Raw genomic sequence first — 20,711 nt, forward strand, 5'->3', positions numbered from 1 at the left:
GAATTTGGTATTTTTATAAGAACAGCATGCACTTACGTCCAGAACAGTGACATTTGGTGCAGTGGAACTGCTGATGACGAGTGAGCCGCCCCTGGTTAGAGTTCCGTTCTGATAATCATTCTCATCTGTAAGTACTTCAGAATCATCCAGATTTCAAAATTGGATCAGAAATGACGGAGATATCGAATAACAAACATTAAAAAATATACAGACGAATTGATAACATAATCCAACATTTGAAAGTATTTATCACCAGAAGGAATCCCCAAAGGAAAGCGGTTTTTTTTTCTTAAAAATTATTTACAACAGCGCTGCCGTTTTCATTTATTTTGCAGAGTCGTATCAATAAATCAGTGGCCAGCGACTGACGATAAATCGTGCCAGTGCAAACGACCACTTTACAATACGCACCCACTTGTTCACATTCATAAGGTTCAACAGTCTTACATATTTAAATTTTAATCACTCGACAATATATCGAGTTTTAGTAACTTGCTTAAACAAAAAAAATGATTGGTAAATGCACGAAAATGGCAATGGTTCTGGTAGAGATAAATTATCAATATGCCTAGCTACTTTATGGTATGATATGATTTATTTGTTTTAAATCGCAAAAAAATAAGATAGAAAATACAAAAGTGCAAAATCGGCTTTTTTATCAAAGTTATATTGGTAACGGTGTAAAATTATCACGGTAACATAATTTAGAAAGAGCAAAACAGTACACATTACTAGTTGGTAGGCGGGGAACTTATACGGTTAGGCATTGCGTATTATGTAAAACTGTAGATAGCATTTACCTTTGAATATTGACTTAAATAATAGACACATGGTAAATTTTACAGAACTTAGCATTTAATATTAAAAACCTGGCCGGAAATATAAATAATCCATTCATCATACATAACAATTAATTTAAAAACTACAAACACATGAGTTAGATACTCGTGGTATACCTACCTCCAAATAATAAATGGCGTACAAAACTAGTAATTTTGACTGTAAGTTTAACTACATAATTAAATGCATAGATCGTGATTGACTTTGACTATCGACTGACAATGATAATCCTTAGGTACGTACTTAAATTCTAATATATGTCAAACATTACAATATAATTAGCACAAGTGTAAGGCATAGATACAATACTTACGGACATCTTATCCTAAATAAATAAAGCGTTTCACACTCACGTAAACCTACGACACTTCACTTTGGTTTTTAATAGACTATTCTTATATTAATGGTCTGCCTGCATTTTTCTGACAGGTTTCTGGTATGCACCCTTAAAATTAACTAAATTGTATGTACACTATATTTTATCACTTTGACAAAGGACGGATTACTTGATATTGGACGATTCGTTTGTACAGCCTCTATTATTATAATGATCTGTGTTTCGCTTTAAAATCACAAAGAACACGATCGATTTCGTACACTTATTTTATAAATGCTTTTGTTTATTAACGTATTCCATGGTTCGAAGTGCAATGAACACGTGGGTTATTAGCAATAAATTACTAACTCATGTAGGCGCTATACCTAGGGTAACAACAATTGATAAATATAAGCAGCCTCGGATTCACAGAATCACGTCTTTTAACTAGGGACACAAAGTTAAACAACGATTGTTACGTTAGAATTTGTACTGTGCCAGTGCATAAATTAAATATAATTTGCATTTTTCAATTAAATGTCCAAATTATAAAATTAATAAAAAAGTTCAATGCCGTGTTTATCTTTGGTCACTAAAAACAAAGATATTTCCTTACCTAGTTGACAGTGAAATACTCAACCAACTTGTCGTAGTTGTGGTAACAATAAAGCGGCTGCCCACCGCCGACGACTAGTGAGAAACAAGTAGCGATGAAAAGTTTTATCTTCATAACTCCAGTGCTGTTTAAAATATGCGCCGGCATAGTATATTAAAATCTGCATTTAGTTAATGCATCTTGTATAAGATAAAATAATCGATCGCTAGTCGTTTTCTCGACATCCGAATACAAGTGCTGAAAAGACGCATCACCTCGATTGACTTAGACATCGTTAGAGTAACTGGTTAAACATCGTTCAGTTGGTGACAATGGGCGCAAGCGGTGTCGGCGATTCATCGCCGTAGTATCGGTAGCGGAGCGGCGCGGGCAGCGCGTCGGCATCCGCGTGCTGGGAGTCGCGGTGCCGGCGCAGGTCCACCTTGCGCTGGAACGCCTTGTCGCACAGCCCGCACGAGAAGGGCTTGTAGCCGGTGTGCTTGCGCATGTGCGTGATCAAGTTCGAGCTCTGGCTGAACGCCTTTGAGCACACCACGCATTTGTGAGGTTTCTCGCCTGCAACAAATGTGCGCTATAAATATTTAATCTTATGTAAGTAGGTACGTTATGTGTAAGTAGTGCCGTAGTGCCGCTATGCATATGGAATTGGATCGAAGACATTTATCACACTATGTCATACCCTTATCGGGAAATATACAGCCGGAAGCCTGTTTTGATTTGTAACTTAAAAAACAATAGACTGTAGGTATTTCATTATGTACCTACCCAAAAAATTCGAGTAGGTAGGTACCTACAACAATACCCAAAACCTTTGTCGGACTGTTGTGGTAGTAGGAAGTTTGCTATTAAAAAAAAATACCTATACAAGTTTATTCCTAATAACATAGGTACGAAAACACACCCCCTAAAGAGTACCAATTCAAATTAAATTAAACTCAAAAACTAGGAACTGCCTAATAAAGGCATTTTAGACAATCAGTACAATCACTATCATAATAAAACAATAATTAAAGCTAAATGTCCCATTTTCATATTGGAGACGAAAATCAGAAACAGCTGCGTACTTAATACGCGTTTCGAAATGATTTCGACTTGTATTTAATTATAACATGCGTGGAGCCGACTGACGATGGCGTGCCATCACCTCGTAATTAGGCTTCTATAAGCAAACCACTACTTGTCATAATCATAGCCTCCTTTATTATTTATAGTGAAGTTCTCAAACTGATTTAATATGCAGAATCGTTAAAGGTACACTGACATTTATTAGTATTCATTCGGAAAGTCAGCTGGAAAAATACTAAAGAATCGATGCTTGTACCTATTGATGCTTGTGCTTGTGCTTGGGGATAGGGGTTTAGGTAGGTGTGCAGTAAAATTTATCTTTAAAAATAAGTACCGAGTGATTGGCGACAATTTGTTAAACGAAGCTAAGTCAGCTTGGTCAGTTAATACCGGCAATAAATAGCGATTAAATACGTTATATTGCTACCCACAACTCGGAACATGTTAACAAAATGAATAAAATGTATTGTAAAGATAGAACAGGATTTAAGGTAGGTTTTTGCCGGTGGTGGGCAGCGCGGAGCGCCACGTGAAGGCCTGTGAAGGCTGCGCGGCTAATTGCAGGCCGAGCCGCATTTTGGAATATTGATGATGAGGCATTTATCGGGAGGACGAGAGCCATGTAGGGCCGTTGTAAATCATTGGGAACAGAGCGGCGACGTGACGAGACGTCTCCGGCCAAGACAAATATGTCCGTCACATTTTTTAGGTAATTCGTCTTGTTGAGTTTACTGGAAGTTGTCAGTCCGTTATAAAAAACGTTCCTCTTCGATCGCTGCAGCTTCGATTGCAGTCGCGCACGTAGATAGCGCTAAGTGCCGGCTATAAATAAACTGCCAGAACCAGTATAAGATTTATATAGGTTCAGCTAGTAGTTTTTGTAAGTGGGTAGATACCGATCCTAGCTAATTAATGTAGAATTGTATTTTTACAGTAGCCCATATTGGGAACATAAAATGAGTCTCAGTAAAGAACTATCAAAAAGAACAACATGACTGATCTCAGTGATCGCTTAACGACTAACCCGTTATACATACCTAAGTGCCTACATATTTTTCAAGGGCCCTTAAAGTGTGTACGAATAAAATTTTAATGAATATGAAACTAATTTAATGAATACTTTTAAGAGCCTAGAGTAGTCAACTAGGTACTGAATAAAGAATTTAGGTGGGTAATAACTAAAACTTCAAATTACCTAATGGAAAGGTAATTATTAAATGAAACTACTTGCCAGTAACTAAAAAGATGTATAACCACGGTTTAAACAAGACTTTATAGCACCTACTGAAATTTAAAACTTTGGTTACTGATCATAAACCATAATGAATTCAATAAAATCAAAATGCTTGCTCGTGTCAGTGGTGTCATTTATTTTGTGGCCCAGTGGCTATATGTAGTCTGAATGAATGAAGAAGGTTTAACGGCTGATCGCGAAGCGATACACCTTCAATTTAATGAACTTGTCTCGGAAGAAGTGCACTTCGGTCATTATCTCGTTCCCAAGCGGCTCGTTAAAAGCGATGAAAACGGTTGAATAATGATCTTCCTGCGATTGTCGCTTTATTTATAAATTGTGCATAATTAAATAATTCATTTCTTTGCAATAATCTTTACGCTGACAGTTAAACAGGTAGTCTGTTACATGTCATTCAAAGATGTATTCAATCGTTTATTCAAATCAACGGAAGACTGGAGTAGGTATCTATTAGGAAAGTTTGAGTTGAAAATAACAGGGGAGGCGAAGTTGTGGTGACAGCCGCGTAAAGAGGGCTGTGTTATGCTGGTTGTCACAATGAACGAATGTCACAGGCGGAGTAATCGGTCAGCACATAACTAATACTTAACATAAATCTTCACAGACTTTATACTGTTGATACTTCATAACAGTTGGGTAGAAATTTACACTTGGGAGTGTAAATTATAATTACCTAATTAAAAATTAAAATATAAATTTTCTATGAATATTTTTTGTTGAGGCCTTCTATCTGCAGCTACGCAAATATAACTTGAATACATAGAAAACATAAGTAGAATTCTTACCTCTAAATTATCAGTTAACAATTAAGTGAAATTGTCATATTTTATAAGGCTTCATTTTTATTAAATCTTTCAAAGGTATAACTTTAGATTAGTTGAAGTTGAACAAAAGTGTAAAAAGTGGAGGTGTTATAATTTGAATAGTTGGATAAGTTGTTTCAAACTATTAAATTGCTCTGTGTTTTCACCACTGTTGAATAAGAAAGTAACCAGACACTTATGCGTATTCATAGGAAAGTATCACTACTACTCGTATACCTAGAATTAAATTCATTTGTTTAATCCATGTTATCAAATTTGCTGATAGTATTTGTCAGTCGGATTTCAAAAAATATATGTATACCTAGCTAATTCGATAATATTATCGTTTCACAATAACTACTGAGAGCTCGACCCGGTCCAACGTGAGTCATCCATTCTTCAGGGACCAACTTAAGGATCCATTTAGACGGTACGAGAACTCGCATACGAGTTTTATTACATTGCGGTATTTGATGGCTGTGCAAAATTGTATGTAACCTTAATAGCCCGCAATGCAGCAATGTAACTAAAATCGCATGCGAGATCGCATGCTACCGCTGTCTAAATCAGGCCTAAGTTAGACGATGTCTACGCATATTTATAATTAAATATGTAGATAAATGGTAAAGGTAAGTAAAGACATATTTTTTTTCACTTACTTATACTTGTCCGAGGCAACTGACTGGAGCTGCTGGGAATTTCCGATGATTGCAGCAAACGAATCTCTAAACTACCATAAATTGTCTGCTGCAGCAAGCCAGGCTGAGTAGGGCATACTGATGCCAGTATAACGAACTGGCAACCTCTTAGAAAAGAAAAGAAAACTAACCTCCACCTCTTTTTCTTAGAAAAGAAAAAAAGACAAACCTGTATGTATGTAGGTGTGTTTCTTCATGTCGGACTTCTGGTGGAAGCGTTTCCCGCAGTATTGGCAGGGGTAGGGCCGCGTGTCCGAGTGGATGAGGAGGTGCGTCGACAGCGTGCTCGACCGCTTGAAGCATTTTCCACATTGCTTGCACTACGACAACAAAAATACAGATTTTATAATACAATGAGTGACAGAAGTAGTGGTGATCCGTTTAAGGAGATATTCGGTGTCGTTTTCTGATTAGGAAAAATAAGTATTCCAAATTTCAAAGCGATAGCATAAGAAGTTCTCGAGATATTTAATAATGTGACAGACAGACAGACAGACAGACAGACAGACGGCCAGAGCGGCGCCATAAGGCTTCCTTTTGTACCTTTTTGGTACGGAACCCTAAAAAGGGTTGCTTGATTGAATTAGGTTGTTTTTTCTGGAGCTCATCGTGTATCGTCCAAGTAGGGCCAACCCTCCATCAAAAGCAAAAAAGGTTTGGTGAAAAAAATAATTTAACTTTGTCTAATCAGAACACGGCGACAGTAAGCGGATTCCCACACATTTTGTAATAATTATGTATTTGACATAATATCTAAGCGATCGAATTTGATCTGCAATTCAAATAGATTATCTCGGTTACAAACTATCAAATATGCTTAAAAAAGCAGCAAATTTTGCAAAACAAAGAAAATGTATGCTCTGATACAATTCATGCGTTAATTATTAATGAGACGAGCAGCCTCGAGCCGGTGTCCATCAGGCTCAGCGGTGACAGCCCGCAATAAACTAATTACAGGCCTCACCCCGACTTTCTTTGATTTCCTTCTACCCGTGATAGCTAAAAAACATTTTTCCCTGCCCAGTAATTATCTATCAACGGGTTATTACACGTATTTTACACGCAGTAAGAAAACCTCGGCGATGAATTTTAATAGAGCTACGGGTTTCAACACTTTCAACTGAAGTTCGTTCGCGATAATTAATTCAGGACAACGGGAGTACCTAATAACTTCTTACTGGGTATCTAGGTAATTGTAGGTTTAGCCACCTTCAGCTTTTCCTAAGAAAAATTAATATACATATTGTAGATGTCCTAAACAAAACATATGAACTTACGTGTTTTTGAGTCAACAGTATGATATTTCCGAACACATTGGTTATTAAGTTATTATTTTGGAATGATCATTAATAAAGTACTCAGTAGGTAGGTTAATTTAGGTAGGCTGTAAATATAGTATTAGTACCTAAATGTTAAATTATAGGTAGATAGGTACAAAAATGTTACCAAGAATCCATTGCGACATCTCACAACTTGAGTTGGACTCGAATTGAATATGAATTCTCGGCAAACAAACTCTTGCCTCTGTTGCTACTGGATTGTTAGTTCTGGACTAGACAATAGCTTTTCTTTAGATTTATTTAAACAGATGTTTCTGGTATGCCACTGAATAATTTCGTCACCTGACTGTTGTGTAAGTATTCAAACTTCATTTTTGTGAAATAAATCCGGGCCACGTAATGTTTCAGTTTACTTAGTAAATGTTTTCGTCGTAAAAAAACATCGTGAGTTTTAAACGAATATTTTGGCTGATTTTAGTATTCTTCCTTAGCAATGTACTTACTCTTTTTACTTATTCATGCAACCTATTAACCTTAAATATTAATCAGCTCTCTCAAGTTTCCTACAATTTCCAATAAGTATTTAAAAGAGTCTTTGTAATCTTACAATCTCGAAGTATAACGTATTAACCGCGTGAAATTTTTACAATAATCTGACGAAGCCGCAAAAATTAATCGTATTTAGCCTCATCGCCGGAACGATTAAAAGTGTAATGAGGATCGAGTAGCGGCCATAATCAGGCGGTTAGCCGTTAAGTGCGCGCGCGCAATCCGCGGCGCTCGGTGACAGTTGGCCGGGCAGCTGCCCGCACTCGCAAGCACAAAAACTGATACTTTTTTGGCCGCCTTTTTATACAGTCGATGCACTCTCTTATAAACAACACAGGTGCTAGGGGATGACTGTCCACATATGGTTATAAAGGGAATAGGATTCTTCGTAAGCCTTATAGGCAGAATAAGCGATTAATTACTTTTATTAAATATCTATTCATTTTTATAACCTTTGCATGGTATTAACTAAAAAAGGAATGCTAAATGAATAAATCTAGGTATAAAAATATTTCATAATAAATTATCAAACAATTTTATCAACTATTAGAAATATGTATTTTACTTTTAAAACCCTTGTTTCGAGAGTAAAACGAAGTAAGTAGTCATAAATGTATCAGATCGTAATAAACGGCTCGTATTTGATTAAGCACTTAGCTAGATCGTAATGAGAGGCACGCGAGCGCCACGCGCCTCACGCCCGCGCCGCCGCCGGCCGGACGCGCCGCAAGGCCCGCAACTCGCAAGCGAGCTTATGCGGTCCGATGCTAATGAAAACATTGGAAACTACTGTACCTAATTGGAAGTTGGGAACAATAAGTCTATAAAATTTTAAAGCTCTTCAATCTTCATACAAATCTTAATAAAATCCACCTGTCTGTATTACGAACAAAACACACAATTGTTTCAATTTAATTTACAGTAACAATATTTACCCCGCAAGCTGTTTGGAAGTTTTTAGTACCGCTATATCCGCCTGAACATCGCATACCATAAGTACTGTCGCTTCAATGCTACCACTTAATTTAATGATAAAGTGTGGAAAACACCGAGTGGCGCTGCAACATTTTTATCGCCGTATGACACAAGGTAATTATTTCTCCAATTATAAACAGAGCCGCGCTGTGATATTAAAACTTGGAATTTTGATTAAAACCGATGCGGATTTTTATAATGGCCGTGTAGAAAAAACGAAAGGTACAAAAATGGCGAGAAGACGAGCAAGAGGACGCGCCGCGCGACTCGTTTCGAAGCGCGACTACTTATTAAGACAAGGGCAGTTTTTGCTATTTGATTTGTTAAAGAGACTCAAACGGGCTACTGGTTTGCTATTTAAAAACATTTCGAACGGAAACTGGACAGTTATTCTACTGGTTATTCTGGACCCACAGGATGTCGCGTCGCTGATTTTAAAGCTGTGTATTTTTTTCTGTCCTTTTTTGTCCGCTAGAGCAATTATACACATAGGTACCATCCTTGAACACACAAAGGCAAAAATGTACAAAAAAAGCTTTCAGTCTTGACAGTGCTTATAGTTTCATCTGCAATAAAATCTTTAAAGACTTACTTGAAATGACTTTTCGCTTCTGTTTTCGCTCTTGATGAGTGAGAAGTTGAGATCAGGGGCGGGCGTTTGGAGGGCAGCGTAGGGTTGGTGTTGCGGGGTGGAGGGGCACCGGCAGGGGTCGGGGGTTGCGGCGCGGTCCGTGTCGGGGCTGCGGCCGCGCGTCACCAGCTCGAGCGGCGCGTCGTCGCGCGGGGACTCGGGCCGCTCGCGCTCGCACGCACTGCCCGGCGACCAGATCTGACGGTTCTTGGTCGACAGGTTCAACGGCAGCTCCTCGTCGTCTGCAAACAAACTTGCCAGTCAGGCGACCGTTCTTCACGCTACGCGCAGGTCACAGAGAACGTCTGAAAGACTTCTAAAATCTCTACAGCTGTTCAATGTTTACAGAGAACTACGTCAATGTATATTAAATACATTAAAAAATAACCCATTTTGAGGAAACGGCCGTTCAAAATACGTCTTCAGCAGTGTACCCGGGATTGAAAAAGACTTGAATCTTATACACAGAAGGTAGGTAGGTACCTACCTACCTAGTAATTATGGATCGAAGGGACCTGGTCTAAGAGTATTAATTTAATTCAGTAAATATTAGTTTAGTAGATACCTACCTATTTAATTTTATTACAAGCTTCTTTAAACACTGAACTAGGTATACCTAAGTACATTCTTTCTATATCGGTAGTTAGGTACTTACTGTAACACATATTTTTATAAAACGTGTGTCAAAGGAAAGAAGATGGAGATTTAAGCCCTTTTTTTATTAGCCTGTTGTAGTGTCCCACTGGGCAAAGGCCTCCCCTCGCTTCTTCACCTCAACCCTGTCATGTGCGTAACTCTGCCAGCTTGGATAGAATGCCTTCAAGTCATCCCGCCATCTCTTAAGCCCATTTATAACAAATAAAAACAGAAATATTTAAATATGGTCCGTCGTCGTAACCTACATTAACAATCATGGTGCATGATGAACTTTAGAGGTGAAATAAAAGTTGCTTAAATATAATTGTCTGAAAACATGATGCACCTGAGCAATCAAATATTGTAAAGGTTATATTTTGCATCTGATTTCAAGTATTTACCGAAACAGACCGCCGATCGAATAAATTGAAATATACCTAAGTTTATGAAGAAATATATATGTGTCTCAAATAGTAATGATTTGTAATAAATCGTGATAAATGTTTGGTATTATTGGTAGAGTAGCTATTGTAGCTATTTATACTACTGCTATTTATTAGTACGGCCACTACGGGTGAGAAGCTGTCTACGTATAGTACCTAAGTATAGTCAGTACTAGAAGTACGAGTAGGTAAGCACTTCACCGCGCATGTTAAATAGCTGACTACGACTATTACCACCACTGTAGTTTTTGCTATCTTTACTGCTGAATCTAAACTGGCAGCGATAGGTAGTCAAACGCGACAATTAGAATATGTAATCAGACCGAGGTCTGGAAAACTCGGTTTTCGCCGCGGAGGTAAACGACTCGCAACGTCGTATCGTACGAGTTATTAATCAGCACCTTACTTACGCCGATAGCTATTCTAATGAGGCATGTACCGAAAGAGGAAGCCTTGTAAGGAGGCCGTGGCGACATGCGTGTCTTTTAAAGGATTTAGGTTACGTGGCAGATTCGTGGAAAAATAATATACGTATGCGATTGTAGAATTGTACATGCATTTTACGTAATTCTTTCCCCAAATAGGTACGATTAGTATACCTAACAGATATTGTTGGGTCTGTAAGTAAAAGTTTTAGTAATAGTGTCTAGATTTTTTATAAAAACTGTTTGAAGTAGGTACCTAAATATTCGAGGAAATGTAAGAATATAGTTTCTAATTGTTATGTCGTGTTAAAGCAGTGCACCATGATGGTGTTACATACCTTCTCTGGGCGGCGTGTGTCTGGCCAGTTCGATAGGAGTTCGGGGGTATTGCGGCGAGTGGCGAGGCAGAAGCAGTGGCCAGACTCCTCCTCCACCATACAGCGCTCCGAGCCCGCTGCAGTACATCAACGCTCCTAGTTCTGTACACAGAAAGGAATAGTAAACAACTGTTTTATCTGCATTTAATTACAAATACATTTTATTGTAGCACCCATTACACATCGTGTCATTCAGAAAGACGCATTGCCTTGGTTTATTGTGTATGTCACGCTCTATATCAGCTGATAACTCTGACATGCTAATGTCAAACAACACAAATATTGTTTGTAGCAACCAGTAAAAGCGAACCTATCTCTGATCTTCATATGATTGGGAATATGGTGCTCACCGGTAGCTCAAACATACTGCTTCAAGGCTCAGCCCGCGATCTCGAGGATGTCGCATCGGCAGCAGATCGAAAAGAGGTATGCGGGCAGCGGGGACGATACTTCCCGTGGCTCTAGCATAGGTACTGCTTAAAGCCCACCCATGATCTCGTTAAGCTGCAGCGTCGGCGACTGCAGGGAAACGCTCCTCTCGGAGGAGGGAAAGCGGCGCGGGCGAGAACGGCACTTACCCGTGGCTCTAGCATACTGCTTCAAGGCTCTGCCCGCTATCTCGATATCCCCAAGCTGCAGCAGATGCGGCAGCGTCGGCGACTGCGGCGGCGACTGTGGAGAGGCGGGCGACTGCGGGGAGACGCTTCGCTCGGGGGAGGGGAAGCGGTGCGCGGGCGGCGGGGACGACAGCTGGAACTGCTCCGCCAGGCGGGAGAGGAGCACGTGTCGGGACATCCTGGAACAAGGTACTGAATGTAGATAGGCGACCAACTAGAAGACCATCATACAGAGTGTACCGTCAATCATACTTACTTGGGTAAGTAATTTTATGCCGAATAAAGGACGAAAAGCCCAAGTTTGCATAATAAATTAATCCCTAGCAAACTTTTTTTAATACCCAATTTAGTAATTGAGTAAAAAGTAATAGATATCCTTTGATTGATGAACACACTTAATTGGTGTATTCTCTTTGGGTGACAGCGTAACATGCGTCAGCAAAACACATTTATCAAGATTTCACAGGCATTAGTAAACGATTGTAAAGTGGCGATATCATCGTAGTTTTCACGTGACCGGCGTCATTACGCCGGCCATCTATTTGTCGACACCGCTCGCCCTGATTAATCCATTCGCCTGTGTTGACAGCGAATCGCATTAAAAGCTCAATCAAGTAAATGTAGAATCAGAATAATGGAGCGGCACGGCGCCCTCTGCGTACGCGCATTAATAATGCACACTTCAGCAAAAACAATCTTCATTAAACTAACGCACCTCCACCACCCATTTGAACGATGAAAGTGTCCTACGTAAACATCAATTTACGGCAACTATAGCTATTTCCATTACAAATTAACAAAAATATATCATACATTCCCATCAACATGTCAAAGCAAATCAAAAGTAATGAGTTTCAGGAATGATTTGCCGAAACTATCTAATTACTCTAATGTTGGTATAAATGCAAAGCTAAATTATACAAGAAACTTAGGTTAGTTATTCGACCCTAAATTAATCGTTCCAGCGAATGTGCACCTTATAGTTAAGGTTCCGATAACGATCTTATTTATGAAGCAAATTGTGTAATTTCATTTCTTGTCATACAAATGGGGCAATTGATTCGAGCTATTACAGCTAATTGAGTAACGAGTGAACTTATGAGGGGGTTGTGTGTCGCAATTTCTTGTGTCTATAAAGAGTGGTAATTATTTGCCACCGACTGCTGGTGCTGCCATATTTTTTACTGCCGTGTACTCAGTGGGAACTCGCGCAAGTGTTGAGAAAATCAATCACCGCTATAGCATTCGAGAATACCGCAATTGCAAAAAAATAAAACAATATGTATAAAGGTTAAGAAAGGCCATGAGCTGATATACATTTTTCATCACGGTTGAAACGTACCTATCTATCTAATTACCCGGTAAAATCGATATGCAAAGACAATACTGCCCAGCAACAAGTCAGATATTATATCGAAGTGGGCTAGATTTTAATAAATATCCGGACACGACTTTATTGTGACATTTGTGACAACGTACAATTAATTTAGAGTATGGAACAATTTGGCGACGTTCGTAGGTGTATACAATTTTACGTATCATATCGTTCACCTATTTTTAACCGCCTTCCAAATCTCAAAGGAAGGGGTTATCAAGTCGTCTGTATGTTTTTTTTTTTTTAATGTTTGTTCCTCGATATCTCCGTCGTTACTAGACCGATTTTGAAATTTTTTTTTTGATTGAATGTATATGCATACAGATTGGTCCCATTTTTCTCAGAACCCAGTTCTGATGATGGGATCCTGGAGAAATCGAGGGAACTCCTCAAATCTGAAAGGCATACATATGGTGATTTTTATGTTTTTAAAGGAACAGCATGCATTTACGTACGGAACAGTGACATTTGGTGCAGTGGAACTCCTGATGATGGTCAGAATGGAACTCCTCAAATCTGAACGGCACACTTATAGTGACTTTGGTATTTTTATAAGAACAGCATGCACTTACGTCCAGAACAGTGATATTTGGTGCAGTGGAATTGCTGATGATGGTCAAAACGGAACTCCTCAAATCTGAACGGCACACTTATAGTGACTTTGGTATTTTTATAAGAACAGCATGCACTTACGTCCAGAACAGTGACATTTGGTGCAGTGGAACTGCTGATGAAGAGTGAGCCGCCCCTGGTTAGAGTTCCGTTCTGATAATCATTCTCATCTGTAAGTACTTCAGAATCATCCAGATTTCAAAATTGGTTCAGAAATGACGGAGATATCGAATAACAAACATTAAAAAATACACAGACGAATTGATAACATAATCCAACATTTGAAAGTATTTATCACCAGAACCCCAAAGGAAGGCGGTTTTTTTTTCTTATTATTATAATTAGTTGTAGATTCTTATCTACCACATAATTGTTGCACTATCGATTTCAGTACGTTATAAAGATTGCTGTGCTTTGAAATGTCACAAGCTGGTTGAAAAGCGCTAGAATTACCCACTTCAGTGTAATTTGCAGTATAACTTACTACTTACTGGCGGAATGTAGAACTGAATAAATAATAAGCTAATATTACTTTTGCCATCACTTATACATTTTTAAACAACATTTAAGCAGTTCCATCTAGCAGTTATTTCATGATATTCTTTCACAAGGCCGTATTAACGATAACCTGTATTGGCTCTGTTGGATTTTTTCTGAATCATTGAGTTTGTATTTTGTTTTAAAACTGAGTATCTTTAAACAAAATAGGATAAACCAAATTAATATTTTGAGCGACATTTTTTTTATTATGAGAAACAGGTACATCATTTGACCACAATATCACCTGATGGAAAGTGCCAGTGAATTTTCCAATGGGTTCAAAATTAAAACGGACGGATTAAGATAATTATGTAGTTGACGAGCTCATTGAATAATCAAAGCCGATTTTGTTTTGTAACCGACTTAGCTACGAGCTACGACTAAGTACATATTGTTTGGAAGAGTTCCGAGACGGAAGTTGGTGACTTTCATTTCCCTTTCTTCAATCAACAGTTTGTACTGTAGAGGTAATTTGAAATTGAGCATCAGTGATACAATTTTTCTAGAATCCAAAACTACGAATGTCAGGATAAGTTCCCGTTCTCAGTAACCGAGAATTACTGATATATACCTATACGTATATAAACTCACACCTGTATTCCGAAACGCGGTAGGCAGAGCACATGAAACAGCTCAAGTTTTAGTGACAGTTTTAGCAATTGTTTATGGCTTGAAAGAACACGAAACCCTTACTAATTGCTGTGGCAAAAAGCAAAGACAAAACAATTATTGGTAAGCGATGCTGCGGACAACCGTAACATCAAAATTTAACTTTTGCAGTTTTGCACTCGGCTGCAATGAATCTGACCGGTATCTTTACAAAGACTACCAACAAAATAAATTACAATACCTACTTCCATATGACTTTGCAGATGGTACGGTATAGGTCACGAATGTTTTCGGCTCGGCACATCAATTGTTTTACTTTTGTAAAACATGTGCAAACTTTATGCAGAGTTTATATTGAGATACGGCAATAAGACGCGTCATTTTGTGAAATTGACGTATCTAAAGACATTCCAAACTTTAAAAACCTTATCTAGATTATAAGAATAAGAATAAGAAATTTATTTGCTAGAATACTTATAACTAAGGTACAGATGTTCGTGTAAGAAGACAAGTAAAAGTATTCAGTCATCGTCATGACGACATGCAAATGTTTCTTAAAACTAAGTATTAAATTTATTAATTTTACAAAATATATAACTAATATTAAAAAATTACAAAATTAAAATCTACACATTCAACAACAATAATAATTAACTTCATTCCATTGTTATATAAATATAAAAGTATGTCAACGACTAAATATAATTAAAAGAGTTATTCTCACGTAAATCACAATTATTATTATTCAATGTTTCAATATGTTTTAAAATTACAATTAAAAAAATTCAAATTAATTTATAAAATTCAATATATTATTACTAGGATGTAAAAATAAAAATTATAAAATAAAACAATATTCCATTCAGTCACTTCCGTTCATTCGTTCATACTTCCTTCCCGTTCCACTACCTTAGATTATGATTTCACGTTATTAGAATTGTATATCGTTTGCGAAATATCTGCCTTAGATTATATTACCTATATGCCAACTCAAATTAGATGCTCTGAACGGGCTGTAAGCCTCGCGAACCGCCATAATTAGTAAGTTACCTATGCCATTTTCTAAGATCTCCAAAAACTTGGTCGACAAAAAAATCTCAATAGTTAAGTACAAAATTTCACTGGCATCGGTTCAGAAATGCAACTTTAGCAAAAATGCAACGTTTTGTCAATAAATGCAGTCAAATTTGAAGTAGCATACAAACCGGAATATAAAATCAGCGAAAAATTCATGTATTCCTGTATTTTATTATTTTCTTCGTGATATTTAGGAGGCAGTGAAACCTCTGAAAAATAGACGAACTCTATGGATACTGCTACTAAAAATTAATATATCGATCGATATTGTTATAGGCGTTATAGCCACATTTAAAGCTAAGAACATTAAAAAAAAGTTTATATATATGATTAAATATAATGTATGCAATTACATTGTATACAATCGCCTTTGATATTTAAGTAAAAACTTATAGGTACGTAAGTTGTACATCATAAAATATCATGACTTATACATAGTACAGAGAATATGGTTTGAAAAAAGTAGGTAAGTAATCAGTAGATTATTTTATTGAATGTGGGTATAATAAGTAATAACGTTAAACATAAGGACAATAAAAAGGCCTACATAAGTTATCGATTCGTATTTTAATGTCTTTGTTAATTAAACTTCTGTACCTGTATATTTAATTACTCTCAACTATTGCGGATTCTCCTGGATTTTTCAAGGAAGCTTACCCGGAAACAAATTTTACTATTATTTTGAAAATGGAAAGATTATTTAAAAAAATTAAGAGATTTTTAAAATCTCAACACTGAGTATTTTAGGAAATATCCAAGCGCAATGAATCTGTCTGTAAAAGTTGCCCTAGCTGCTGAACGAACGTTTCTGTAGCGGCTACGTTCCCAATACAAAGTTGTGCGTAACTGCTTACAAAACTAAATTAAGAAACGTGTGTAAGTATGATATTTATTTTGTGATGCTTATTAGGATGTCAAAGATCATGTCACTGATGTCAAAGATCATGTTCAGATCATCAGCAGGGGTAATTAAGAAACCTAAATATCTTTAATGTCGTTAACAAAACTTAATACCTACTTATCTACTTACATTTCATTAGGTATTTATAAAACTTTCATTCAATAATAAAATCATCAACAGACATTCAATAATAAAATCATAATTGCAGTGATTTGTAAATTGAAAATCAAGTTAACTTTGATTATTAATAATTAATTAATGAAATCTAAGAAGGGCGGGCGGACTTACCTAGTTTGGGCGGGAATCTGCAAACGTTTTTCCTTTCGCACTCACTGCCGCTTCCACTGTAACGTTGTCTTAAATGTACTTAGGATTGATTTCAAATCCACAAATGATTTCTAGATTGAATCATAACTGGAGGTTGTGTCGGGGTGGTCGCGAGCGCGCAGGCTGCGGCGCGGTCGAGCGCAGAGGTGCGGAGCGATCGGCGCGCGGCACCTGACTGAGCGGACTAGCGGAGGCTCTCGCGCCCCGACCTACCCGACACAGTACCACTATAACGTTCTTTTTTCAAAACTCTGCTAACAAAAAACGAGCAGGTCGGGGAGGCTGCGCATTAAAGAAATGATTTGATGAAACGGCCGCTTGACAGGTGGCTCGCGTCGCGCTCGCATCGAGTACCAGTTAATTGTAGCTTGCACATAGATAGTGCGCCGGCGGCAAAGAGAAGCCCTGAAAAATTGCTTTTATACATTAATGCCCTCAAATAAGCGGTTGCTGCTTCTGTGACATTAAAGTTCCCCTATTTTCAAGTTCTACTTTTAGATAAAAGCAGGTTTTTAAATTGCAGTTCAGCAGCATGCATGTTGCGCTTGCACCTTTGTGTCTCTTGATTTTCATAATAAATTCAATACAATGTAATTACTAATTAGACACGTACAATTTTCAGCCACGGTAATCTGTAATTCTTAGCACTGTGTATATACATATATGTCGTTACATACGTATGTAATCAGTGGCTAATCCGTAGATAAATCCGAGTGGTGTAATCGTATATGTCGAGATTAGAGGATTTTAGGCGCGCGGGAAGCTCCGTTAGTTCGGGCGCCCCGCCCACCGCGCCGCATTGGCTGCCGTCTAGCGCGGGGCGGGGCGAAGCTTAGATTTCACTTAGGAAAACAACGTGAAAACAAGCTGTGATTTGTTTACTTTAATACATAGAACTATGTCAAATCATTTCAGTATTATATTTTCTTAAAGGGAGGTAAAAAGACAATGCGAATCAAATATCATTTACGATTTAACTTGTATATGCAACAGTATATTTTTCAATGCTGAAAAGTATGTAAAAAAGGCTCGAGCAGACGCCCCAGGAGCAGCTGAGCGCGCCTTATTTATTCGCGGCCGTTGTAAGGCGACGCACAAAGAAACGGCAAAACATCTACTATAGGTACTAGAGAAACAGATAGGAATGCTTTAATGATTTTACGTCTGTTTTTGTTCGATTTACAAAACGAGCCATGGACGAATGCGACGATATATAAGTAAGTTTTAAATTATAGTATTGACCTTTACTTTTCCTAAAAAAAAATCCTTACGCGTCTATCGGAAAGGAGTCAAGGTTCATTGCCCCTACCTACATGTTCATTATAAATCCTAATTTGGTTCGTACTTATTTAGGATTTCAGGGTTAATTTTTAGGATTCCTCGTAGCATCGTTCCGTGTAGTGTTTTTATGGCATACCATTTTTATTATCTTGTTGTGAAATAGGTCTAGTGTGCCCCTCGAAATAAATTCCTACTTATATGAAAGAGTTAACAGCTGGTATGTGGTATTATTGGGCTTATGCTAATGTATGGAAGCTCCGACACTTTCACCTTGGTGGTTCGCTTTCCATACAAAAAAAAATACGTTTCATGTACCTACTTACTTAGTCATTACACATTATTACTACATAACATGTCCGATTTCCTTAACGTTCGAAATGTTCGAATATTCATTTGCGGCAAATTAATAGAAAATCTGAATTAAGTATATAGAAACGACACAAAAAATGTAACATCAAATAATGTTTTTTCTACTTGCCGACAGTAATCTGTCAATTAGGACACCACAGACTAAACTATAAGTGCTAACTTTTCATTGTTGGATACTCTATGGCAGTTCCGACTCAATTATAATAAGCTCATTATAGTTGACTTTAGTTAACTGTAATAATTTCAAAAATAGAACTTTATACAATTTCTATACTAATTTGCGATACCTGGCAAATTTTCCTGCATCTGAAACACATTTTTTTTTATCTGTCGCGTTATCGGCCAATCAGAGACGGTTATTACAAACAATTGGTTGCTAGGTAATTGGATGTTGATACAACGGTGCTTGTGAAGATGATGACTCGTAGAAAAAGTATTGTTTACAATAGTGATATAAGTAATTAAGCTTTTCACTCTCGTACCGTACTATTAGGCCACTCAGCAAGCTTCGTGGCCTAAACATGGTACTCGACTGAAAAGCTTTGTATTATATCACGATTGTATAAAATACTATTGTATTATGCACGATTACTGTATAAAAAAGTATTCTTTATTTATTCATTTACATAAGTTAACAACTGCTTTGTATGAAGAGGTTACAATCTGAACGACGTTTAGTAAAAATCTGAATGAAAAAAAAATGTACTGACTGTAGTAATATTAGGTTTCACCGTTTATTACTAAAGTAATTATATAGTCGATTAACTCTTTGTGTGGCAATCAGTGAAATTCAATTAGGCGTCTAATCTGCTTTGGTTGGCGTGTTGCGTTACAGGAGGCCGTAAGGCTTCAGAGGTGCTTCAGGCGCGTGCAGCGCACAGACTAGCGCGCGCAGTGGTTGCATTGGATTACTTTTTTTTTAATCCAATAAATATTAGCGAAGCACCTTGTGTGACTTGTGTCAATGAATCAAAGAGTCACAGATATACCTGTAGTAGGCTTGAAAACAACAGTATTCAATCATTAATATTATTTAAGGGTAAGACTGAGTTCTTCCCATAGCCGTTTAGGTAATAAAAGGAAAATGTAGGATAGGGGCAAAATAGTACATTTCGATACAAGTGCGAAAAAGAGGAAGTTCGAAACGAGTGGCGATAAATTAAAACACGACCGAAGGGAGTGTTTTAAATCGACACGAGTTACGAATTTCCTTTTCGCACGTGTATCGAACGACGTTTTTCAGTACAGATGGACCTCCGAAGTTTCGACCTGACGTATAATGAACCACTTCTCGCACTAGTGCGTAAAAAAACACCATCTGTACTGAAAAAGTAGTTTTATAAGTAGGTAACTTACCTTTAGTTTTACTGCAGGAAAAATGAGATAGACAAAAGTTTCTTTGGGTGTAGCGTGTAGTATGCATCTTGAAATCTGCAATGCAACACAAAAAAAAAACATTTTACAAGTAGTTCTATTGGAGCAAAACCAAACAGCTGAAAATGTGGGAATTGATGCTTGAGCTAAATAAAAATTATAATGAGCTGAAAAAAACGTAAAGTTTTTTTTTAAAGTGATAATATTAACCATGGAATCTCTGGTCGCCATAGTACGATGTGTCATAACGGCGAGCGAGTCGCGTGGATGCGCAGGCGGCGGCGCGGCGGGGGTAGGGGGAGGGGGCGTCACGGCCCGTTAGCGCGGATCCTCGGCGCGTGCACATGTCGCCTCGGCACGCGCCCGACTTTTTATCATCCTTTTTCTGTTTTTGTTTTCTCCCTTTGTTCGAATTTTGAATTAAATCGGTTTTTTCGATTCGGCATTAATGAAGCCCTGGGTCGGTTGCGATTGCTTTTGTGATACTCAGATAAAAATGTGGACACGAGTTTTTTAACTGAATCTGTATAAGAATCTTTATCATTTGCATAAGATTAAAAGCGTAGTTAATATTACTTTCCTATTTCCAATGCGCTTAACTAAAGACGAATATTTTTATTTGTTTAGACGTTTAATCTGACAGCGTTTAGATTGCATCGCAGTACACATTACAGCTTTAAGTGAAGTCACTAGATAAGTAAATCAAAATAAAACGGCGGG

The 20,711-nt window shown here is 37.6% G+C and overlaps 1 protein-coding gene across 1 annotated transcript; it reads right to left on the reverse strand.

The window, feature by feature from the left end:
• Positions 1-234: 234 nt before the first annotated feature.
• LOC125227288 (zinc finger protein 41-like) lies at positions 235-17,114 on the reverse strand. The gene is made up of 6 exons (XM_048131562.1): positions 16,929-17,114; positions 11,488-11,705; positions 10,871-11,011; positions 8,990-9,270; positions 5,763-5,913; positions 235-2,327 (listed from the first exon to the last, which is right to left on the reverse strand). The coding sequence occupies exons 2-6, from the start codon at positions 11,702-11,704 to the stop codon at positions 2,071-2,073; spliced, it is 1,047 nt and encodes a 348-aa protein (XP_047987519.1). The 5' UTR covers position 11,705; positions 16,929-17,114; the 3' UTR covers positions 235-2,070.
• Positions 17,115-20,711: the final 3,597 nt, after the last annotated feature.

The sequence above is a fragment of the Leguminivora glycinivorella genome, chromosome 6 (genome assembly GCF_023078275.1).
Source record: "Leguminivora glycinivorella isolate SPB_JAAS2020 chromosome 6, LegGlyc_1.1, whole genome shotgun sequence".
NCBI lineage: Eukaryota > Metazoa > Arthropoda > Insecta > Lepidoptera > Tortricidae > Leguminivora > Leguminivora glycinivorella.

What these genes read in the sequence shown, in the direction of transcription:
- LOC125227288 (XM_048131562.1), bottom strand. Translation starts at nt 11,704, where the DNA reads ATGTCCCGACACGTGCTCCTCTCCCGCCTGGCGGAGCAGTTCCAGCTG. An exon ending in GCAGTATGCTAGAGCCACGG is followed by an intron (nt 11,012 to 11,487) that starts GTAAGTGCCGTT and finishes TTCTGTGTACAG; the next exon opens with AACTAGGAGCGTTGATGTAC. An exon ending in GAAGCGAAAAGTCATTTCAA is followed by an intron (nt 5,914 to 8,989) that starts GTAAGTCTTTAA and finishes TTGTTGTCGTAG; the next exon opens with TGCAAGCAATGTGGAAAATG.